General features: G+C 38.1%; 1 protein-coding gene and 1 long non-coding RNA gene across 3 annotated transcripts; both read left to right on the top strand.

Moving 5' to 3' along the window:
* The first annotated feature begins 845 nt into the window (after positions 1-845).
* Positions 846-8,163, top strand: LOC143035343 (adenosine 5'-monophosphoramidase HINT3-like). Of its 2 annotated transcripts, XM_076202321.1 has the most exons (6): positions 853-953; positions 1,076-1,186; positions 4,224-4,311; positions 4,819-4,936; positions 7,183-7,376; positions 7,731-8,163. In XM_076202321.1, exons 2-6 carry the CDS (start codon positions 1,086-1,088, stop codon positions 7,767-7,769), a joined length of 540 nt encoding a protein of 179 aa, XP_076058436.1. In that variant the 5' UTR covers positions 853-953; positions 1,076-1,085; the 3' UTR covers positions 7,770-8,163. The 2 variants fall into 2 exon arrangements, with proteins under 2 accessions (XP_076058437.1, XP_076058436.1); XM_076202322.1 differs by lacking the exon at positions 1,076-1,186 and having other exon boundaries at positions 846-953.
* Positions 8,164-16,662: 8,499 nt separating this feature from the next.
* LOC143035342 (uncharacterized) lies at positions 16,663-25,759 on the top strand. The gene is made up of 2 exons (XR_012967315.1): positions 16,663-23,458; positions 23,560-25,759. It is a non-coding gene; the product is annotated as an uncharacterized LOC143035342 (long non-coding RNA).
* Positions 25,760-25,982: the final 223 nt, after the last annotated feature.

Genomic DNA, 25,982 nt, shown 5'->3' with positions numbered 1-25,982 from the left:
TTACTATAAAACGCATAGTAAGAGTGATGAAAAAGCTACTTTGTGTCTGAATGACTTAAGTAGCATGTGTCACTGTCGCTTTATCAATTCATGTTATGACTGTCATAAACAGTAGCCTATCTTATGAAAGACATGAAAGTCGGTGAGATCACTATTTACTGTCAGAAAGATGAGTAACCTTGTACAGTATATTAATGTTTTCAATGTCACCCTTGTAATCCTGCTTGGCGCATCATTTTGTGTGCCCTGGGTCAATGGTCAGTGCTACTGGCCCCGTCAAGGTATGACTCAGGTAGGGACGTCCACAGGAATTTTTGTATGCAGGGGCAAAATTAGATATAATATACTATACATATATCAAGATACTTGAGTAATAGAATAATTAAGGTAATGAACAGTTGATAAATGCACATGGTATTTTATTCGTTTTGTATTTTCCATTTGTTTTTTTATAAGTTTTGTATTTTCCATTTGTTTTTTTATAAGTTTTGTATTTTCCTTGCATTTTTTTATTTTTTATTAATTCCAGGGGGGGCAAATGACCCCCCGCTCTACGGACACCCATGGACTCAGGGTACGAAACGACAGAAACTGCATGTTGTATCGTCAATTACGAACTAGGTTACTAGAGGAAAGGTATAAAAGTTAGGAAGAAAAAATCAGAATTTAGTAAATCAGTTTAGTATTATAAGTATAGGTTATTCTATGTATCTAGTTCTCCGTTATATGACTACGGACAACTTAATGAGAGTGGATAAGACGTGATTTACGTACTACATTTTTTATGTTAAAATGTACAAATATCTAGGTTCTTTTCACAAGTGAAGAGTCGTGTTTAGTTACCCCTCGCGATAAGGCGTAAATAAATGCCAGTTATAGGAGTGGCAAAGTGTTTATGCATAATCTACAAATTGTCGTGTTTTGACTGTGAACCATTCAAGGCCTGATATAAGGTATTTAAGAATTAACGTCATGGCTTGTGATTTGTAATGATATCCCTTAATTTTAGTGGCAATGTTACTAATTGCCTTCTTTGTCAATAGAAATTATTTCTTTTGTTTTTTATTTGAGAAAGAACTGGGACAATGTCGTGGGGGTTCGCCCGGCGAGGACAGTTGGTGAGAAATATTACATTGCATGCCAAGCAATTGAACAGCATAAAGGAATCCAGGAATAAGTATATGAAGTAAATTATGCAACCTTGTACTGTATATAGAATACTTGAAAATATTATTCTAAATGGAGAAATACGGTTGGAATTGAACTAGATATCAGTACCATGACTCGTGAATAATATAATGTATCCATACTGACGTTATCGTGTATTAGTAATTTTCATAACTGATTTGTTATGTGAAAAAAGCACAGTTAAATCTTTCACGCACTTTATGCTCTTTCTTCATGTGGATTCATATATTTTTGTATGGATTGTTGACCATTATTATGCAAAAGTGATAAATTTGTCTTTGTGTTGTGACCCAAAATCTGAAAATGAAATGTCAAATTTTGCTTTAACTTTAAGTTAATTTATGTGGTTTGCTGGGACTCTTTCTTCTAATTCATTCTACAGATTTATGCACTATTTGAAAAGTTATTTTTCAGTGGCATTCTTCTAACATCCCATTTTCATAAGTTCTTTGTGATCTCCTCTACATATTGAAATTAATATAGATCATAGTCACTTTTATTCAAACCTTTCATGGTTCTGAATTCAGTAATCATGCCTCTCTATTTTCCAATTTAGGCATCAAAATTTATCTAATTTTCCTCGCACAGTCTTAGTCTGGAAGATTTTGTTGCTGCTATATCTTCATTTGTTCGTATATATTTCCTATTGTGTTGGGGCTGTGCTGCACATATACCATGCAGATATACTAGTATTGGTAAGAAGTATACTTTAGGGAGTTGGATGGTAGTAGGACCTGACACTGATGGTCAGAAAAGTCTGCCTTCCAGGAAAGGGACTGCAATTAGGTTGGGTATGGTTATGGTATCAGGTTAGTTACCCCTTGTATACCGCTTGGCTCGTAGGCCACACCAAGCTCTTCTCTGTACTCTACTATAGCACTTCCTGGCTCTGGATCAACTTGGTGGTTGGTCCCTATCTTGAGGGGTGACACACAACCATGCTGAGGCTGACAACCATACCTTCACTAGAATAAAGAATACAAACAAAACTGCACATCATTCTCTCCCAGTGTCACCTACCCAAGTAACACCCATATGTTACAGGGACCAAACCACTGTAATATATTCTTATTTGGGGCTGATGAGGTTTTCACTGAGGTTTTCATGATTTCATCATTGTAAATGTCACACCACTGTCTATCAACTCATATACAGTATTTTGCATCCATGATCCTGATAATTCACCACAACTAAATCCTAGATCCCTTTGTTTCTTTGGTTTTGTAATTTATTTCCTATTGTTTCATTCTAGGATAACTTCTTCCCTTTAGTGATTTCAATATTTCATTGCCCTTTTATATTTTTGTCAATATCTAAATCTCATTGGAGTCTATTTCAATTAACATATCCATTGAGTAACTAGTTACTGTCACCACACTTGGTCCCAGAGATATCTCAGTTAGGATTTTGTGCATATGATACTTTAATAAATATTAGTTGATTTTCATTTAACCACTTCAACACTGAAGCTAAATTCAGTTTTGTAGGAATAGCATAAAGCATGTGAATGTAACTGTGCAGAAAAAGAGGATCATTTAGATAATGTAAACCCCTGCAGAAAATTAGGATCATTTAGGTAATGTAAACCCCTTTAGCCTGAGATCCTGCTCAAAGCTGTTGTCCCAGGTCTTTTGTAGGAGACCCACAGCTTCTATGTAAATGGCAACAGCCACCAGATTGGCCCTCAAGACACTAATGGGAGATATACTGGGAGGGTGGTGAGGTGAACATAAAAGGTAATTGGAATTTTGTTCATTGACATTTTGTCCTTACCAGGACTTCTCTGAAAAAGTTCTGATAAGGACAAAACATCAGTGAATTAAACTTCAACTTTTCTCTGTTTACCTCACCACCCTGCCACTCATCTGTCTTTCATATATTAATCAGATATCATATTGTTGTATGGGTACAGTAGGGCAGTATTGGATTAGGTGTTAGGTGCCGCCTTTGTAGTTCAATGTAGCATTACATAATAGACTAGTATTGCATTTAACACATTCAACTTCATATGTTTGAAATGTTGCCTTTTTTCTAATCATGCATACTGTTAATTCTCAGTCGTCTGGAGTGTACTAATCATATGTATTTTACATCCAGTACTTGCTATGTAGATTAAGTTTTCACAATAAAGCAGATATGTGAGAAGTTTTTGACAAAGGATAAGAATGTCTTTTGGGCTTCCGTGGATTTGGAAATAGCATATAACTGAATTGACAGAATTTTTATAGGTTGTGTTGTGGACATATGAAATAGGTGTTCTGTTGAGGGTGGTCAAAAGTTTTTACACGATTAGTAGAGCTTGTGTGAGATTAGGGAATGAAGAGAGTGAGTGGTTTGAAGTAAAGTTGGAGCTGCACTAGGATTGTGTAGTGTCACCATGGTTATTCAACATGTGTGTAGATTTGGTTGGTGAAGGAAGTAAACGTGGAGATGCTGGGCAGGGCTCAGGAGCAAGAGAAGAAGGAAGTGGGAGATGAACCAGTAGTTATTTGTGGATGACATTGCTTGTAACCTAATGTGAGGCTAGATGAAAGCAGTTGGTGGCAGAATTTGAGAGGGTTTATGAGAGGAGAGATCTCAAAGTAACAATGGGCAAAAGTGAGGTGATAAGATGTACAAGGGGTGAAGGTGACATTGAGTTTGAGGTGAGTTTAAGGGGTGGGATGCATAGAGCATAAGGTCAACATGTAATGAAGAAGTAGGGTAAAGCAGCTTCGATTGTCAGACTCAGTTGTGGAGGTGCTGAGTCTTGCTGGATTGTCTATTACCTATTCAGTGGGCGAGGGAAAGGGATGAGGAGCTAAGATGGGAGGGACAGTAAGTGGGTTTTTGGATGGACATGGAACAGTTGAAGAGTGGATGTATGCTTTGATTTAGCCAACCCCTTTATGGGGGGAAAATTCTTTTTGGTGTATGTGTCTATGCACTTGCATCATTTACAGTAACTGTTGAGTAACCTATGTGCGTTCCTCACTTGTAATGTCTCACCTATACCTTCTTTATGTGTACTCTAGTCAAACTTATTCCCTGTGCAGGAACATGGCCGAAGGCAATACTATACGAGACCAGTGTATATTTTGCAAGATTGTTGATGGGAAGGAACCAAACAATATTGTCCACCAGGTGAGTTGTGGTGTTATGTTAGATCTGGTTGTAATTGTTCCAGTCTGTTTGTATCTGCAAAAGCATTATATTTTTCATTATAAAGAAAATTTTGTTAAAGCAAGGTATGTGGAAATTGTATGTATTTTTCCAGGTTTGGAGTTGGAAGTTGAGGCCATAATTCATAGGATATCAGTATTATTGAGAAGTTGATTTTTTTGCAAAGCTATATTTGTCATTGAGAAAGTAAAGATCTGTGAAGCAGAACAAGCAAAGATAACATTTTCATGATTGTGTAGTATTATTAAACCATTGTAAAGTTGGCCAGGAGACAGGGATGACCCTTCATCCAAGAGGAGCTAAGACAAAAGGGAAACAAGAGTGGTGGATGGGAGTGGGTGCATTGACTTGGCTACCTCCCTTATAAGGGGGAAAAAGCCCTTGATATATAGATAGACCGTAGATGATACTGCCCAGTCATGCAAGACTACACTGTTTGATTAACACACATATCCTTTTTATGTGAAGGACGAAGAACTAGTAGTATTTCCTGACAGAAGACCTGCTGCCCCTCATCATTACCTTGTGGTTTCTCGAGAACATCTTCGAGATGCCAAATCTCTTGGATCACAACATAAGAAGCTAAGTAAGTAACTAGTAAGCTGTCTTAGCACCTTTGGTTAGTTCACAGTGGGATCTGAATTGAAGAGCAGGCTTTCTTTTATTTTATGGAAAAGATTTTTTCAGTATTGATGGGAGTTCTTTTCATTTTGATTACTTCCAGAATATTTTATTCATCTGCATGAACCTGAAAAGAATGTGCTCTATTTATGAGAAATAGTATAAAGGAACACTAAGCTTGGGTTGGAAACTACCTCACTCACTCAGGAAATGCTCCCTATAATCATTAGTGCAGTTGCCAAAGGATGTGATAATCATTTCCCAATTAATTCTCAATTTTCATTATCTTTTATTTATACATACATATATATACCAAAGGCCTTTTCCCCCTTACACAGGGGGTAGCCAAAAAGAAAAAGGCATAGAAACCACTCCCACCCATTCAATTTCCTATATATTCCACTCCCCTCCACCCTTCCTCTTGGCACCTCCTGGATGATGGGTCATCCCTGCATCCTGTCCACTTCTATTTATAGCACCCAGCAAAAGAAAAGGAATTAGGTGTTTAGATATTGTATGACCTTGTTAAGTTAGGTTCTTTTATTTGGTTAGAACAGCTAACATGTTTTGGAAGGAATGAGAGAGGCAGAAGAAATTTTCCATATACAAGTCAACAGCTGAGATGAGGTTAACCCCTTCACTGCGGGCCAAAATCTCACGGGCAGCATTAGCTGCCAGACGTGCAATATTGCATCATAATACTCCCATTATAAAATATAAAGTCACCACTGTATTGGTCGTTTTCTCTTTCACCCGTGAATTTTGATAACTATAGAAAATATGATTAAGCCAGTTTACAGAGTATGGGGGTCACACAGGTACAACTACAATAAATATAATCAAGACGCCAACGTCGGCATCCTCACGTACCCACTTGCTCCTCGTGACGCCTACGTAGGCATCATCGTATGGAAGGGGTTAAGAAATCTTGACAGATTAAAAGAAAGTCTTTTTGACTGAATGATTCCTGAATAAATAGCGGTCTTTTGGTTGCAAGTAAAAGCAAGATTTGTACACCATATCTACTTATGTATTAGTTACACTTTAAGTTGTTTCACTAAATTCACTGTAATCTTGGTACAAATATTTTCATTTATTATTATTCATCAGTCAATTTATTATTTACTATTTACCTGTTTGTTTATTATTGAAATATACCTATGGGTGGGGGGATGGGGGGTGAGGTAGTATGTGTGAGCAAAATTTGATACAGCCCGAAGGGATTTCTCTCCGTCTTCTCCTTTTATGCATGAGGGGACGGAGAGGGGTCGCCGATTTAATGAAGCAGCCTTGCTGTGGATGTGCTGTGTCTTGCAACACTGCTTCTGACCCAGGGCAGGGGACAAGGTGCAGGGATGACCCGTCATCCAGGAGGTGCTAAGATAAGAGGGAGGGTAGAGGGGTGTGGAATGTATTCAGGGATGGAATGGGTGGGAATGATTTTATGCCTTTTCCTTTTTGGCTACCTCCCTTGTAAGGGGGAAAAAGCCTTGGTATATGTATGTATGTATTTTTTTTTTTTATATATATATATATATATATATATATATCATTATTATATATATTTTTTCGCATCTGACCTAGTTATGGACCAAAAGGTCTACTGTTGGCATGCTCTGCCTTTGTAATCCTTTATATCACAAGGGATTATCATAATGGCCAACTTATCGAAGCACCATTTATTTTATAGTGATTAGTAGTATTACAATGGAACATCTTGGTGCACTGCATCTGACCTGGGCAGTGGGCAGGGGACCGGGATTGCCCTTCATTCAAGCGGAGCTAAGATGAAAGAGAAATAGGTAATGGTTGAGAGGGGAGAGGTGTTCGTGGGAGTGTGCCTTGGATGGCTACCTCCCTTATAGGGGGGAAGAAGCCTTTGGTATATAGGTAGAATGAATTTGGAATTAGATGTGCCTTAAAAAAAAAAAATGAGAGTTGAGTGGATAGTGATGAAATGGGTGCGAGTGAAATTATGCCATTTGACTTTGGCTACCTCCCTTGTAAGGGGGAAAAAGCCCTTGGTATATGTATGTATGTATGTACAAAGGAACATGATAATAACAGCCAAATTAACACTCCCTTTCTTCGTAATTAAATCATTCTAATGAAATGGTCCATGTGATAAAAAAAAAATTATGACATTTTCTCTATATTATTAAAACATTCCCATCTCTTGTCTTACTCATGTTTACGTACACGAATATTTAGTTGAGAACCAGGTACGAGTTGGACTTGAGGTGCTACAGGACCAGGGTGGAAATACAGATACAGCTCGACTCGGATATCACTGGCCTCCTTTCCACACTGTCAGCCATTTGCACTTGCATGTCATTGCCCCAGAAGCTGAAATGGGGTTCATAGCACGGGGTATCTTCAAAAAGGATTCCTTTTGGTTTGTATCGGTAAGTCTCTCTCTCTGCAGAGCAAGATATTTGCATTTCCTAAGGAGAATAAAACCATCTAGCATTAGCCGAAGTAAAATCTCATGGACTTACTATCAGAACAAAGAGGTTGGTCCAAAGGTCCAACTCCTTCACATTTGTGGTTCTCCAAACTGAATAACATTTGACATTTGCGAGAATGAAATCTCGTGTAGTGAAGGGTTTAAGATAAACTCTCAGAGTAAAAGGGACATTCTTAAAGATAAACTTTCCCTTAATAGTAAATTTAAGGTTGCTTATGGATGATTTGTTAGATTTTTTACTATTTTTGATTGTTCTTTGTCACTTAAGAATTTGTTTTTTGTTCATTTTCAGCCTGAATTTGTTCTAGAACGGCTGTCTGAGAAGTCCTGATATCATGTCACCAAGGAGGAGATTGGGGTGGCATCCAGCATGTGTTGAGCTCTGATTGCAAGTGAAGTTATGTTTATAATTAAGAAGAAAAAAAATTATTTATATATATATACATATATATTCAGTTACAGAAGTTTTTTTAAGCAGTTAGGTTGATATTTTATATTTGTATTGTTCAGGAATTATATTTGTATTGTTCAGGTTTAGTAATCAAGTAAAGGCAATTTTATGGTGATGGTTTCAGTGATGTTAAATTAAGTTTAGAAATTGTTTATAGCAAAATATATCTGAATATATTTTTGTCCAATTCATTGTTATCAGGCATGTGGTAACTTGGAAAGTCTTCCTCATTTTATATATTTGGCCATATTTTGTTGTAAATTAACAAAGCAGCTGTTGGAGAATTTTCTCTAGCCACTACAGGGGACATGTAGACTTATGCTCAGTCCAGTAGAGAACTACCTTCTTAATACTGGAGGAGGATGGAAGAATTTCATGTGTAAAGGGTACAGGAGGAGATCAGTTTGTATTTAAAAAAGAAAAAAAAAAATTATATTGAACAGGAATAAGAAGTACGTATGTTTGATGACATACAAAGGGGAAATCTCCCTAGTGGTAAAGAAAATGGAAAGAGTCACATTTTCTTGAAAAGAAAGTAAAAATTCTTTGCATCATTAAGAAGCTACAAGTTTATTCATTCATGTACAAAAAGGAAGACTCACAACCCATAGTGTAAAAGAATGCAGATTCACATTTTCCTGAAAAAAAAGAAAAAAAAAAATGTACGGATATAAGAAGGTGCAGCTTTGTTTGATAATTCACCAAAAGGAAGAACCACACTCATAGTATAACAGTGCAGAGTTGCATTTTTTCACACATAAAATTAACAATTTTTCAGCGGTAACAAGCATTATATGTAGTGATGGGCAGGTAGGTTCACAATTAAAGTTACATAGTGGCAATATTAGGTAGACATGCAAGTTCAGTTTTAGAGCTCATGAAGAGGGCTCCAGTTGGCAGCCAAAGTATAGAAGCAAGTATTCTCACAAGTATTTCTATCACTCCAGCAGTGAGTTCTCTTTTTGAAAGTTGAACTGTATTTGTGTTGCTTGGGCTAGTGAGTTATTCTTAACCATTTCCATACAGTGACGCCTACGTAGGTGGCATGAGGACCAAGTGGGTACTCGATGATGCCGACGTCGCCATCTTGATTATACTTATTGTAGTCGTACCTACGTAACCTTCATTCTCTCCAAACTGGCTTCATCATATTTTCTATGGTTATCAAAATACACGGGTGAAAGAGAATGAACGATTGAGCACTGACTTTATTTTTTATAATGTGATTATTATGACGCAACATCGCACATCAGGCAGCTAATGCTGCCAGACGTGCGATGTGCCCCGGAGTGAAGAGGTTAAGTAGCAAGTCTTAAGGTGCTCCCCCAGAACACCTCAGGTGGCTGTGTTTTGGAATAACTTTAATTTAGATCCTCAAAGTCACCTTGACACATCTAAAAAAATTGTAATACTAAAATTGTGATGATAGTCACTACACATGTTTTGTGTATTTAAGCCTGGCAAAGATTTCCTATTCAAAACTTTATACTTCGCATACATCATTGAATTGTATTTTTTTCATCATTTCCTGATTTTGTCTGTGGATGTTGCATTCCTGTCATAACATTTGTCATGAGACTTGGTGGTGCATATGTTGTCATAAAGCTATGTTGCACTGTATTCATTTTACCTCAATATATCTGTGTTATGGTGATCCAGTTTAGGGAAGTTTTTCAAAGGCATATACAGTACAGTGAGTCCTCCTTATACGGTAATTCTTTATCTGGTAAATTCACAGTTACGGTATTTGGTAATTACTACCCTCAATTTTATTTATGGCAAGAAAAATTCACAGATACGGTATCCGCTAGATATTTTGAAGAGGAAAGAGCAGGGAGAAGGTACGTCTGCCTTATCCTATTATATATGGTAATTTCAATTTGCGGTAAGGTTTTCAGGAACACTTATGTACCGTATAACGAGGACTATATATATATATATATATATATGTATATATATATATATATATATATATATATATATGTATATATATATATATGGATAGGAAGAATTGGCAAAAGCAGCTTTACAAAAGTTTTAATCCCTAGAATCCAATGACGCGCACATAAGCATCATGAGGTGCAAATGATTATATGAGGATGCCAGCATTGGCGTCCTGATTATATTTATTTTGTAGTTGTAGCTGAGTGACCCCTATATTCTGTGAACAAGATTGCGTTTTCACTGGTTATAAACTTTCTGGGTGAAAGAGGTTGAGTATAATAGCTGTAACTCTGTTTCATAAGGTGCATATTATTATGGATCATCGTACACCAGGCAGGTATTGTGTGTGCAAAGATTTGAGTCTTATTGAAGAAGTTAATCATCATCAAAGAACAAATTAATTACAAAGCAAAGATATTAATCCCCTTACAAGGGGGTTGGCCAAGTCAGGACTTACTTTTTTGCTTCAGTCCTACGTGGGAGAAAAATATGATAAAGGTCAGGGTAGAGAGGGTCCCTATTCGCCTATTTCACGCCTATTGCGTCACCTTTCACAACATGCAGAGGAACTTAGTGGCAATATTCTTGTTCTGCCACAGAGTTCAAAAGAAAAACTAAGAATTACTGGTAAGGAAAGTGTTTAAAGTGGTAATGAGGAGCATAAGAAGACATTTGGCTACAGCCAAAGGTTTCGCCTGTGCCTGATGCACTTGAACTGTCGGGGGAGGTAATGCTCGCTGTTAGCAATTGGAGAGAAATGTGGGACTCGAATATGCAACTAGGAGATCCAAGACCAACACACTTCTGGCCACATCATCAGCACACGGAGATATAAGGCAGAGTATCAGAAAAGAATGATAGTAAAAGTTGAAAATAAGAGTTCCTATTTGAGTGGAGATTTGTCTCCAAAGAAGTCGCGCATCACATAAAACTACAATCATCTCAAGACAGCATATCATTCAGAGTAACCTATTCAAGTCAAATCTGTAGTATTTTTCCACACACTGCATTTCTCAATATTACCTTGATAAATCAATTTCTCAAATGTTTGTGGGTAGTATCTATTTACTCAAATATTTCACAGATAATTTTTGTTCTCTTCTCTATCCCAATATAGGAGGGATAATTTTATAGTTCTCTCTTTAAAAGCACATGCTGAAATCAAATATTCAATCTAGTTTTATCATCTGAATACATACATATTACCAAAGGCTCTTTCCCCCCTTACCAGGGAGGTAGCCAAAGTTGAAAGGTATAATTCCACTCCCTCCACCCATTTCATCCCCACTCCACTCCCATCCACCACCCCTCCCTTCCTCATCTTAGCTCCTCATGGATGATGGGTCACCCCTGCATATCACCCATCACCCACCATCTAAATGCATACATAAATAGAGCATGTACAGTATATATATATACTGTATATATATATTTAGTCAGCTATAAAGATAATATAACAATAACAACTATTATCTAGTAGTTGATCTTACCCACTTATTGACAATTCTCAGAATAATGATTCAATACAGATTCTAATTCTTCCTTATGTTCATTGTGTTGAAGAATGCAGAAAATTTAAATTGTGATAACTATTGCATTATGTCTGGATAGATGTAACGCAAACCTAGCCAAGAATATGCTGTGGTAGTAGTAAAATTGAATTTATAGAGAACCATGATGAGGTAGATTAGAAAATTGTAGGATGTATCATGCATAGAGATTGGAGATGCAGAATTAGTGATATCAGGAAGAGGGAGGAGTCGCATTGAACATTTGTGTTGACAGCAAGAAAGACCAACAGGGAGTACCTGTAAGTGGCGGTACTGCAAGACAGAATTGTCTCCCTGGTACCCTTCCTCAAAATCCATTAACATGTTCTCTTTCATCTGGAGATCAGCAGCAAGCAAGGGGATGAAATTTGACAGGGCTGCAGGTTTCCGCTCAATGGAAGTTGAACTAATCATTATTATTATTACTGAATGTTTGACTGCATCTTGATGCAGTGTTTCTGACACAGGCAGTAGGTGGGAGATAGGGATGACCCTTCATCCACAAGGAGCTAAGACAAAAGGGAAATGAAGGGGGTAATGGATGGAGGGGGGGTGCATCTCTTGACTGGCTACCTCCCTTAAGAAGGTAGAAGCCTTTTGGTGTTTCAATTGCTTGTGGAAGGCAAGATTTTTATAGATATGGATGATGTAAGTTTTAACAGGCAAAACAAGGGGCATGTTTGAATGAAAAAATATGAAAAGAAAGGAAAACAGTTAAGAAATCAATATTCCCAGATAGAAGGGTAAACAAGGGGAATAAATTGTACCCTTCATTACAGTGATGACTTTCTATGATGTTAGTGTGACCAGTGCCAGATGATTTTATCCAGCTAGCAGGCAGACTTGGGACAGTGTGGGTATACGAGTTTTTTCTCTCTCTCTCTCTCTCTCTCTCTCTCTCTCTCTCTCTCTCTCCATTTAAGTGAGCAAGGAGTTTGTGTGTGTGTGTAAGGTCATAGTATTACCCATAGATCAGGCCATATATGAGCTCTGAACTATTATCCAGGAGGGTAATTGCTGTCAGTCAAGAGTCCAACACATGATCCAAGACCATGGTAAGGAGTAAATTTACCATGTTTGCATTCAGACTTGTGATGATCCTCCTCAAACTTGCTCAGTCCAGTGCTTGACCCTCCTCTATTCCAGATACTTCGAGTTCCTACTGCCCTTTCCATGTCCTTCTTTGTCTTCCAGCTAGCTTCCTTCATGGTATCTCCATTTCCTCCACCACCCTCAGCATTCTATCCTCCTCCATCTCCATTCTTACATATCCAAACCATTGTAACCTTCTGTCTCATTTTCCCCTGTATTTCCTTTTAATTTCCTTCTTTTGTGTTGTCGCAAAGGTTTGCTTAATCTGTGCACCATCTTTCCATTCTACTTTCCTTTCTTATCAATTTTATGTATTTGTTTTACCTTGTATATATATATTTATATATATATATATATATATTTTTTTTTTCTAATATATAAATTCATAGTATGTACATTCACACAGGTCTTAATCACTCTTATAAAGGAGGGGACCAAGTTACAGCATAATTTGTGCCTAACTTATGTGGGAGAAAGATAAGAAAAGGTGTTTTCTCAACTCCCCCCCTTCCATTTTCCTCTATTTAATCACCTTTTACAATACTCAGAGGAACATCATGGTGTTATTCTTGTCCCCCACCTTAGGGTGATAGCATAATATTGAAACCATGCCACGTAAAATGTGAGAATTGTTTGTGAGTACATACATATACCAACAGCTTTTTCCCCCTTTACAAGGGAGGTAGCTAAAAAACAAAATCACAAAATCCATGCCCACCCATTCCATCCCTGCATATTCCTCTCCTATTCACCCCCTCCCTCCCTCTCTCTTATCTTGGCTCCTCATAGATGACAGGTCATCCCTGTATCTTGCCCATTGCCCTGGGTCAGAAGCCATGTAGCAAGACACAGCAAGGTTGCTTCATTTAATCAACAACCCCCCCCCCCCACTCCCTCCCCTAATGCAGAAAAAGAGAAGATGGAGAAAGCCCTTCGGGCTGTGTCAAAATATCATTCACACTTACTCCCTCATCCCCCCCATCCCCCACCTTGTCCCTTCCATGCATCACAGCATCATACACAACCATTCTCCACTCACCCCTATCTTCTGTCTTCTCCCTTCCTTCCTCCACAGACATTCCCCTCTTTCCCAATGCCCCTTTTACCCCCATCCATCCATCTCATTCTTGGTCACCCCCTCATGTTCACTCCTTCCACCTCTGCTTCCCATGCCTCTTTTACTAATCTTTCTTCACTCCTTATTTCCATGTGTCCAAACCATCCCGATGCACTTTCATCAACCCTATCTCCGAACTCCCTCTCCACCCCTGCTCTCCTCACCGCCTTGTTTCTCACTCTATCCAACCTAGTAATCCCAACCATACTTCTCAGGCATTTCATCTTAAACACATTCAAACTTTTCCTCTCTTATGTTCCATGTTTCTGCCCCATACAGTGCTACAGGCACAGTCACTCTTTCATGCAATCTCTTAGCATCCATTCTCGAGTGTCTATTTCTCATTACACTTTTTAATCCCCCAAGGCATTTACTTGCTTCTCTCAATCTACATTCTACCATCCACTTCTTTCAGTCTCTGTCCATTAACCACTTATGTATGATGACACCAACACCTACATAGGTTTCATGAGGCACAAATAGGTACGCAAGGATGACAGCGTCAGCATCTTGATTATATTTTTTTGCAGTTGTACATGAGTAACATCCAGATTCTGTGAACTGGTGTGATTACAATTTCTGTGTTTGTTATTACTCAGAGTAAAAGAGAACGAGTAATACAGTAGTGTTTATATTTTATAATGTGAGTTGTTTGATGAATCATACGTTTGGCAGCCAATGCTGTGCACGAGAATTTGAATTGTACTGAAGTGGTTAATACTCACTTCCAATTTGCTGCCACATTCTCCCCTTGTACATCTCATCACCTCACTTTTAGTCACATTTATCTTCAACTTCCTTCTTTCGCACACATTCCCAAACTGTCACTAATTTCCATAATCCCTCCTCTGATCCTGCCACAAGTGCAGTGTTGTCAGCAAACAACAATTGGCTTATCTCCTACTTCTCACCATTTTCTTTAACCATCCCCAATCCCCAACCCACTACCCTTGCATTTACCTCTCACACCACCCCATCCATGTATAAATTGAACATCCAAGGCAACATAAAACATTCCTGGCAAAATCCCACCTTTACTTCAAACCACTCTCTATCTGCATTTCAAATTCTAACACAGGCTCTACTACTCTCGTAAAAACTCTTGACAGCTCTTAACAGCTTTCCTCCTATCCCATGGTTAAAAATAGGGCATAAAAAATGTCAGAATTCAGTGCCTGAGACCTAGTCTGGAATACATTGCAGCAGTACAGAATATACAAGAAGGAAAGTTATAATATTAAAAAATCAGCAAATTGTCCTAAGATGAGTTCCAAGACTACAAGGAGATGGGGACCCTAGGAGGAAGAGTGCTGGAGTAAAGACAAGAAGGCTTATGCAGTGACATGGCATAAATGCAGTAAAGGAAAGTTCTTCATAGATTGCATTTAGCAGTCAGGTCATTATACAAAAGTACTCGAATATAATTTTCAAAAGAAAGATTTAATGAGAGAACTAGTGTGTTCTCAAGACTGCTTAGTTGAAAATTAAAAGATATGATTATTGAATTTAACAAGACAGCATTCCATTAGAAACTCCATTTCATAAAGTAGAAATAAGGATACAAATGGAGAATACTAGCAGAAAGTGTTTTCAAGTAATAATTGGACTGTTTAGAATACAAAAAACTTTTGAGTTGGGCTATAACACTGAAAATTAGTTTTACTAAGCACAAAAGTACAGAAAATATCCTGAGAAGGAAAAGGTAAGCCAAAGCACGTGCAAAGTAGATAATTGTTTTATTTCTCTGTCCATAATGTATGCAGAAAGCAGTGCAGTAGATAGGCCTCGATGCTTCTCAACATCCATGTTTCTCTTCAGCATCACTCTATATTCCAACTTGATACATAAGCTCCTGAAAGTATATACATTGTACAAAATGTAGTGTGAACATGTAAAATACAGCGGCATTAGGTATATTGATATGTGGTTAAGTTATAAATTCCTTATCGGAAACTATTGACCACACCCTTACAGATACTTTATGGAGCTGGTGTATGGGTTTCATTTAAATGTTTATCTTTTATAAGTAGTGTATAGTATATATCTACCAAGTGCAGTGAGGATACATGAAATTAGTAGTGTACAAATAGTAGAACTTCTGTGATAATCACAGTGCACACCACTGGCAGTATTAGGAGTGGTATATGTTTTACTGCTTCACCCACACAGCCATGCTTGTAGTCTCATTCCGCCTGTCTTTTTCACATTATTTTTGAAACACAAAGGCAAAAGCCGACAAGACTGAAAATCAACACCGTGTGCGATCGAAACCTTTATTGGTACGACGTTTCGCTTGTTACAGCTTTTTCAAGTACAAGTTTTGCCATGTGTCTGTACTTGAAAATGATTATATTTGGATCCCAGCATTGGCGTCCTGATTATATTTATTTTGTAGTTGTAGCTGAGTGACCCCTATATTCTGTGAACAAGATTGCGTTTTCACTGGTTATAAACTTTCTGGGTGAAAGAGGTTGAGTATAATAGCTGTAACTCTGTTTCATAAGGTGCATATTATTATGGATCATCGTACACCAGGCAGGTATTGTGTGTGCAAAGATTTGAGTCTTATTGAAGACGTTAATCATCATCAAAGAACAAATTAATTACAAAGCAAAGATATTAATCCCCTTACAAGGGGGTTGGCCAAGTCAGGACTTACTTTTTTGCTTCAGTTCTACGTGGGAGAAAAATATGATAAAGGTCAGGGTAGAGAGGGTCCCTATTCGCCTATTTCACACCTATTGCGTCACCTTTCACAACATGCAGAGGAACTTAGTGGCAATATTCTTGTTCTGCCACAGAGTTCAAAAGAAAAACTAAGAATTACTGGTAAGGAAAGTGTTTAAAGTGGTAATGAGGAGCATAAGAAGACATTTGGCTACAGCCAAAGGTTTCGCCTGTGCCTGATGCACTTGAACTGTCGGGGGAGGTAATGCTCGCTGTTAGCAATTGGAGAGAAATGTGGGACTCGAATATGTAACTAGGAGATCCAAGACCAACACACTTCTGGCCACATCATCAGCACACGGAGATATAAGGCAGAGTATCAGAAAAGAATGATCTGTAGTATTTTTCCACACACTGCATTTCTCAATATTACCTTGATAAATCAATTTCTCAAATGTTTGTGGGTAGTATCTATTTACTCAAATATTTCACAGATAATTTTTGTTCTCTTCTCTGTCCCAATATAGGAGGGATAATTTTATAGTTCTCTCTTTAAAAGCACATGCTGAAATCAAATATTCAATCTAGTTTTATCATCTGAATACATACATATTACCAAAGGCTCTTTCCCCCCTTACCAGGGAGGTAGCCAAAGTTGAAAGGTATAATTCCACTCCCTCCACCCATTTCATCCCCACTCCACTCCCATCCACCACCCTTCCCTTCCTCATCTTAGCTCCTCATGGATGATGGGTCACCCCTGCATATCACCCATCACCCACCATCTAAATGCATACATAAATAGAGCATGTACAGTATATATATATACTGTATATATACATTTAGTCAGCTATAAAGATAATATAACAATAACAACTATTATCTAGTAGTTGATCTTACCCACTTATTGACAATTCTCAGAATAATGATTCAATACAGATTCTAATTCTTCCTTATATTCATTGTGTTGAAGAATGCAGAAAATTTAAATTGTGATAACTATTCCATTATGTCTGGATAGATGTAACGCAAACCTAGCCAAGAATATGCTGTGGTAGTAGTAAAATTGAATTTATAGAGAACCATGATGAGGTAGATTAGAAAATTGTAGGATGTATCATGCATAGAGATTGGAGATGCAGAATTAGTGATATCAGGAAGAGGGAGGAGTCGCATTGAACATTTGTGTTGACAGCAAGAAAGACCAACAGGGAGTACCTGTAAGTGGCGGTACTGCAAGACAGAATTGTCTCCCTGGTACCCTTCCTCAAAATCCATTAACATGTTCTCTTTCATCTGGAGATCAGCAGCAAGCAAGGGGATGAAATTTGACCGGGCTGCAGATTTCCGCTCAATGGAAGTTGAACTAATCATTATTATTATTACTGAATGTTTGACTGCATCTTGATGCAGTGTTTCTGACGCAGGCAGTAGGTGGGAGATAGGGATGACCCTTCATCCACAAGGAGCTAAGACAAAAGGGAAATGAAGGGGGTAATGGATGGGGGGGGTGCATCTCTTGACTGGCTACCTCCCTTAAGAAGGTAGAAGCCTTTTGGTGTTTCAATTGCTTGTGGAAGGCAAGATTTTTATAGATATGGATGATGTAAGTTTTAACAGGCAAAACAAGGGGCATGTTTGAATGAAAAAATATGAAAAGAAAGGAAAACAGTTAAGAAATCAATATTCCCAGATAGAAGGGTAAACAAGGGGAATAAATTGTACCCTTCATTATGGTGATGACTTTCTATGATGTTAGTGTGACCAGTGCCAGATGATTTTATCCAGCTAGCAGGCAGACTTGGGACAGTGTGGGTATACGAGTTTTTTTTTTTTTTTTTCTCTCTCTCTCTCTCTCTCTCTCTCTCTCTCTCTCCATTTAAGTGAGCAAGGAGTTTGTGTGTGTGTGTAAGGTCATAGTATTACCCATAGATCAGGCCATATATGAGCTCAATTGCTGTCAGTCAAGAGTCCAACACATGATCCAAGACCATGGTAAGGAGTAAATTTACCATGTTTGCATTCAGACTTGTGATGATCCTCCTCAAACTTGCTCAGTCCAGTGCTTGTCCCTCCTCTATTCCAGATACTTCGAGTTCCTACTGCCCTTTCCATGTCCTTCTTGGTCTTCCAGCTAGCTTCCTTCATGGTATCTCCATTTCCTCCACCACCCTCAGCATTCTATCCTCCTCCATCTCCATTCTTACATATCCAAACCATTGTAACCTTCTGTCTCATTTTCCCCTGTATTTCCTTTTAATTTCCTTCTTTTGTGTTGTCGCAAAGGTTTGCTTAATCTGTGCACCATCTTTCCATTCTACTTTCCTTTCTTATCAATTTTATGTATTTGTTTTACCTTGTATATATATATTTATATATATATATATATATATATATATTTTTTTTTTTCTAATATATAAATTCATAGTATGTACATTCACACAGGTCTTAATCACTCTTATAAAGGAGGGGACCAAGTTACAGCATAATTTGTGCCTAACTTATGTGGGAGAAAGATAAGAAAAGGTGTTTTCTCAACTCCCCCCCTTCCATTTTCCTCTATTTAATCACCTTTTACAATACTCAGAGGAACATAATGGTGTTATTCTTGTCCCCCACCTTAGGGTGATAGCATAATATTGAAACCATGCCACGTAAAATGTGAGAATTGTTTGTGAGTACATACATATACCAACAGCTTTTTCCCCCCTTACAAGGGAGGTAGCTAAAAAACAAAATCACAAAATCCATGCCCACCCATTCCATCCCTGCATATTCCTCTCCTATTCACCCCCTCCCTCCCTCTCTCTTATCTTGGCTCCTCATAGATGACAGGTCATCCCTGCATCTTGCCCATTGCCCTGGGTCAGAAGCCATGTAGCAAGACACAGCAAGGTTGCTTCATTTAATCAACAACCCCCCCCCCCACTCCCTCCCCTAATGCAGAAAAAGAGAAGATGGAGAAAGCCCTTCGGGCTGTGTCAAAATATCATTCACACTTACTCCCTCATCCCCCCCATCCCCCACCTTGTCCCTTCCATGCATCACAGCATCATACACAACCATTCTCCACTCACCCCTATCTTCTGTCTTCTCCCTTCCTTCCTCCACAGACATTCCCCTCTTTCCCAATGCCCCTTTTACCCCCATCCATCCATCTCATTCTTGGTCACCCCCTCATGTTCACTCCTTCCACCTCTGCTTCCCATGCCTCTTTTACTAATCTTTCTTCACTCCTTATTTCCATGTGTCCAAACCATCCCGATGCACTTTCATCAACCCTATCTCCGAACTCCCTCTCCACCCCTGCTCTCCTCACCGCCTTGTTTCTCACTCTATCCAACCTAGTAATCCCAACCATACTTCTCAGGCATTTCATCTTAAACACATTCAAACTTTTCCTCTCTTATGTTCCATGTTTCTGCCCCATACAGTGCTACAGGCACAGTCACTCCTTCATGCAATCTCTTAGCATCCATTCTCGAGTGTCTATTTCTCATTACACTTTTTAATCCCCCAAGGCATTTACTTGCTTCTCTCAATCTACATTCTACCATCCACTTCTTTCAGTCTCTGTCCATTAACCACTTATGTATGATGACACCAACACCTACATAGGTTTCATGAGGCACAAATAGGTACGCAAGGATGACGGCGTCAGCATCTTGATTATATATTTTTGCAGTTGTACATGAGTAACATCCAGATTCTGTGAACTGGTGTGATTACAATTTCTGTGTTTGTTATTACTCAGAGTAAAAGAGAACGAGTAATACAGTAGTGTTTATATTTTATAATGTGAGTTGTTTGATGAATCATACGTTTGGCAGCCAATGCTGTGCACGAGAATTTGAATTGTACTGAAGTGGTTAATACTCACTTCCAATTTGCTGCCACATTCTCCCCTTGTACATCTCATCACCTCACTTTTAGTCACATTTATCTTCAACTTCCTTCTTTCGCACACATTCCCAAACTGTCACTAATTTCCATAATCCCTCCTCTGATCCTGCCACAAGTGCAGTGTTGTCAGCAAACAACAATTGGCTTATCTCCTACTTCTCACCATTTTCTTTAACCATCCCCAATCCCCAACCCACTACCCTTGCATTTACCTCTCACACCACCCCATCCATGTATAAATTGAACATCCAAGGCAACATAATACATTCCTGGCAAAATCCCACCTTTACTTCAAACCACTCTCTATCTGCATTTCAAATTCTAACACAGGCTCTACTACTCTCGTAAAAACTCTTGACAGCTCTTAACAGCTTTCCTCCTATCCCATGGTTAAAAATAGGGCATAAAAAATGTCAGAATTCAGTGCCTGAGACCTAGTCTGGAATACATTGCAGCAGTACAGAATATACAAGAAGGAAAGTTATAATATTAAAAAATCAGCAAATTGTCCTAAGATGGGTTCCAAGACTACAAGGAGATGGGGACCCTAGGAGGAAGAGTGCTGGAGTAAAGACAAGAAGGCTTATGCAGTGACATGGCATAAATGCAGTAAAGGAAAGTTCTTCATAGATTGCATTTAGCAGTCAGGTCATTATACAAAAGTACTCGAATATCATTTTCAAAAGAAAGATTTAATGAGAGAACTAGTGTGTTCTCAAGACTGCTTAGTTGAAAATTAAAAGATATGATTATTGAATTTAACAAGACAGCATTCCATTAGAAACTCCATTTCATAAAGTAGAAATAAGGATACAAATGGAGAATGCTAGCAGAAAGTGTTTTCAAGTAATAATTGGACTGTAGAATACAAAAAACTTTTGAGTTGGGCTATAACACTGAAAATTAGTTTTACTAAGCACAAAAGTACAGAAGATATCCTGAGAAGGAAAAGGTAAGCCAAAGCACGTGCAAAGTAGATAATTGTTTTATTTCTCTGTCCATAATGTATGCAGAAAGCAGTGCAGTAGATAGGCCTCGATGCTTCTCAACATCCATGTTTCTCTTCAGCATCACTCTATATTCCAACTTGATACATAAGCTCCTGAAAGTATATACATTGTACAAAATGTAGTGTGAACATGTAAAATACAGCGGCATTAGGTATATTGATATGTGGTTAAGTTATAAATTCCTTATCGGAAACTATTGACCACACCCTTACAGATACTTTATGGAGCTGGTGTATGGGTTTCATTTAAATGTTTATCTTTTATAAGTAGTGTATAGTATATATCTACCAAGTGCAGTGAGGATACATGAAATTAGTAGTGTACAAATAGTAGAACTTCTGTGATAATCACAGTGCACACCACTGGCAGTATTAGGAGTGGTATATGTTTTACTGCTTCACCCACACAGCCATGCTTGTAGTCTCATTCCGCCTGTCTTTTTCACATTATTTTTGAAACACAAAGGCAAAAGCCGACAAGACTGAAAATCAACACCGTGTGCGATCGAAACCTTTATTGGTACGACGTTTCGCTTGTTACAGCTTTTTCAAGTACAAGTTTTGCCATGTGTCTGTACTTGAAAAAGCTGTAACAAGCGAAACGTCGTACCAAGAAAGGTTTCGATCTCACACGGTGTTGATTTTCACATTATTTTTCTCTGGGATCATCTATTCCAACCATAGCTATGCCTCTTTCTCCAGCTTTCTCCTTTCCTCTCTTTTTCTTTTGCCACTGTTCTCCAACCATTAGGCATTTTTCCTACTTCTGACTTCTTCAGATTCCCGTCATCACCAGTACCTGCTATCGCACTCAAGTTGAATTAACCCACATTTTGGTGTGTAATGTGTTTTCTGTTGATTTATTGTTGTTTGGTTAGTTATGGGATGAATATACAGGTAGTTTATCCTGAATGTGGTCACTCCAAAACCATACAGTACTTGGGATAGGCTACATGTACTTGCACTCACCTAAAAAATACCTATTACATGTAAAGTCCAAATTAATTAGCCTATTTTGTGTCATTGTATCTTGTTACATTTATAGCCCAGATGTCAAGAGGGTAATATTAGATATCAGGGCTTAAAACTGCCAGCAGTAATGTTTGTGACAGAGAGTAGCAATACTGAAGTCATGTAAGTGATAGTCATTGATTTTAGATAATATTATCGCAGTGATGTTATCTTTAAGTATTAGCAGAAACCAAATACAGTGGTGGTGCATCTGCAGTTGATTTGAAATAATGCAGTAGCATATTTAGCCTTTGAGAAATAGTGCATCTAACACGTTCCATACAACCACTCCTTGAGTTTCAACCTGTGTAGCTTGACCTCCTGCACCTATTACCAACATGTCTATCTAAATACATTTACCAAAAAAAAAAAAAAAAAAAAAGGAGGGGGGGGGACGGAGTCACAGCACCCACCCATTTTATATACATTTAAAAACATTGAATACCCTTCCCATCTCGGTACCTTATAGATAAAGGACCATTTCTTTCTCTTTACCACACCACTTGGATCAAGAACAATGCAGCAAGGCACAGCACTTCCACTGTGGGGCCCAACAGGTGGACCTGGTCCCCCCTTCCCCCCCATTATGCATGTAAAATAAATTGAAGTCCCAGATGAGAACATCACTTAATGCCATGTCATCCTTTCATCCATTCACAATCTTCCCTTCTCTCTTCCTTGCTCAACAGACATTTCACATATACCCAAAGCCCTTCCTCCCATCCACTTATCTTTATTTATTTGGTGTAACATGCCTTTCATGGTTCTACAACATAATGATTATATGGTGTCATTTTCAGCTATCAATAGTAAATATTTAAGTCATTCAAAACCATAAGTAAAGGCACTTTTCACACAACCATTTCACTTTACAAGCTTCATACAATGGAACTTGGTCAACTCAAGAAGTGGATGTATTCTCAAAAGCTTTATAAAACTAGGTGCATGTTATTAGCTACACAGTAGAAAGACTAGCCAAATCTATTGAAAATATCAGAAGGGTGCTAGGTTCTCTATGCAGTATTGATGTTTTCAGTACCCTAATTCCACTTTCTAGAACAAACGGGAAAGGATGTATAGTAAATGTAATTGCAATAATCAGGGGGTTTCCTGTATTTGGAACTGCACCCCCTCCCACTGCAGTTATTCTTGTATGTTCAATGCCCTCTCCTCATACTGCTAGCCAGTAAAATAGATCCACGCTGTTACAACACTGGCAATAATCCAGTTTCAACCGAAAAAGATTCAAGGGAAGGCCCAAGAGGGCCTAATGCAGGTTTCAGTCAGTGAAAAATTAGGCAACAATTATTATTACTAATGTTCAGTTCAGACCTGGTGCACTCCGGTCAAGGGAAGGCCCAAAAGGGCCTAATGCAGGGTTGCAGGTTTGTCAGTGAAAAATTAGGCAACAATTATTATTACCAATGTTATTATTAGATATTAATTATCATTATTATTATAGCTATTATTGTTGCCAGTTCAGACCTGGTGCACTCCGTTCCCACGGAATGGGTCACTGCGTTAGTTTATACATCCTCGACACATTGTTACGGGCACACTTTTTCACCCGTTTAATATCCTGTCCACAAGCTCTTATGCCATGATTTATTTCTCCCATCCACCTTTCCTTTGATCTACCTCTTGCTCTCATTCTTGGCATCACCATTTGTGAATCTTTAGGATAACCACTCTTAACCGCTCTCATTATGACCAAACAACCTCAGATTGACTTGCTTTACTTTTTCTCAGTTCTTTAGTAGTACTTCATAACTCATGCATAGCTGTTAAGCATTTCTTTTTCCGATTCATCCATATGGCTTTAATTTTACACTTAGGGAAATAACTTTCACCCACTGTATGTATCGTTTTATATCATGTGGAGGATAACCAGGTTTCAATAGGCACCTCCATCAATCCTTTCAGGAATGGAGGTTCCTCCCAGTAGAATAAAATCATCATCAGACACTCACCGAAATAAATTCCCAAAAGTCAGTAAGGTTTCTCAGCAAGTTAATCAAGACTTGTTACCCTTGAGGAGTGGTTTTGCCTTGCCAGATAAAAATTTCTGGCATTAGCCAGAATTAAATGTTTAATTATGATGAATGTCCTCAGTAGGTTGATTAAGATACTGTAGTCTTTAACCATTAGAGGAGTCATTTCTCATCAATAGGTGAATTTAGAAATTCGAATCCCTGTGATAACTAGTTTCTCGCAGCAGCTGAATGAAATTTTCAAACTTTTGCCAAAATACTATCTTTTTTTAAAAAGCAGCAACACATTATGAAGTCGCCATAATCAGATACCATTAGACTTGTACAGGATTCTCGATGTAGGTTCTGAATAGCACAGATTTTCATCCAGTTTGACCATACAATGAGTCTGAAGCATCCCGATTGTTTTGTATGTCCAAATTCAATACCCCACCCCCCCCAAGTCCTATGCAGATATTAAAACTCAGTGATGTACATATCACTTTGTAAGTATTATACTCCAGCATATTTCATCAATTCATTCAATAGTGCTGCAGTTGCTGTGATGTATATTATGCAAGGCTGCTTAAAATTTTAAATATACTGTATAGAGGAAGTTGGAGGAAGGATTATTTATTGACGAGTGCACACTTGTAAGTGACAAGAACCAGATAGGAAGGTGAAGTCATGTAAGGTATTAAGTCATGCATAATAGTGCAGTACTTGGTCCATGAGATGAAGTGTGGAAACAAGTATTAAACCATAATACTCTAAGGCTTTGATGTTCGGTCTTAAGACATTCTCAGTGCCTCTATTTGCATCTGGTTTGTAATACATGGTGTGGGTGGGAATATAAACTTGTAAAGTTTAAGAAATACTCTGAAAAGATCATGTTTGATCCAGGCATTTTGTAGATAATGAAATTTGATTTTAGGTGTTAGCAAGCACACTTTACATGTTGACCATTTTAACATGAATTCAGAATGGAACCATGAAAACTCACCACTGAAGAAAACCAGTATGGTTTCTAAAACATCATGTAAACAATACTATCAATTATGAGCTTACTATTTGAAGTTGTTACAACTGCTGTTATCACTAGTAATGATAACAGTAAGTAATGTTGAATTGAGCGAGTGGCAGAGAAAAAGTTTGTGAGAAAACTTCATGTAAATAGAGGTACCAATGATGAGATGACCTTAAGTTGTTGCAACTGGCATCATCATCATGAACTGTGTGTAAAAAGTGTTTTGAATGAGTAGCTGGCATGTTTTAAACAAAATGGGTACCATACCTCTAAAAAATATAGATAAGTAAATTTCCAGAGTAAGGTATTTTTTAAGTTCTACCAAATGCTTTAAAAGCCAAACTGACTAGTGTATGAGTGCACTGAAGTGTACAGATGTGGACAAGCAGACAGAAGCTGTTTTGTATAGACTTAGTGGATGGTGAAGTTACCAATAGGAAGTTGCATACCACATCGTTACTCAGAAGTCCTGAATAACCGGTGCCTTGTGTAACATTTGTACATTTGTTCTTTGTAATGTATATTGGTTATTTCAACTTATTTTTTCTCTGAAGACAATAAATCTTACCATGCTGGGCTATTGCACTTTAATTCCTCCACATTTTTTTTTCCATCTTGTTTAATCTACATACTTTGCAAAGGCTTTTTACCCCGTACAAGGGAGGTAGCCAGTCAGAAATACATAATAACTCTCCCAACCATTACATCTCCACCCCTCCCTCATTTCTTGGCTCCTGGATGACAGGTCATTCCTGCATCTTGCCCATTGCCCTAGGTCAGAGGCAATGCAGCAAGACACAGCA

This window comes from Oratosquilla oratoria, chromosome 18 (genome assembly GCF_046742065.1).
Source record: "Oratosquilla oratoria isolate Oo_2021 chromosome 18, ASM4674206v1, whole genome shotgun sequence".
In the NCBI taxonomy this organism is placed as follows: domain Eukaryota; kingdom Metazoa; phylum Arthropoda; class Malacostraca; order Stomatopoda; family Squillidae; genus Oratosquilla; species Oratosquilla oratoria.
This window is presented reverse-complemented; position numbering and strand designations above follow the sequence as displayed.

What these genes read in the sequence shown, in the direction of transcription:
- LOC143035343 (XM_076202321.1), top strand. Translation starts at nt 1,086, where the DNA reads ATGTCGTGGGGGTTCGCCCGGCGAGGACAGTTGGTGAGAAATATTACA. An exon ending in TCCAGGAATAAGTATATGAA is followed by an intron (nt 1,187 to 4,223) that starts GTAAATTATGCA and finishes TTCCCTGTGCAG; the next exon opens with GAACATGGCCGAAGGCAATA. An exon ending in CAAACAATATTGTCCACCAG is followed by an intron (nt 4,312 to 4,818) that starts GTGAGTTGTGGT and finishes TTTTATGTGAAG; the next exon opens with GACGAAGAACTAGTAGTATT.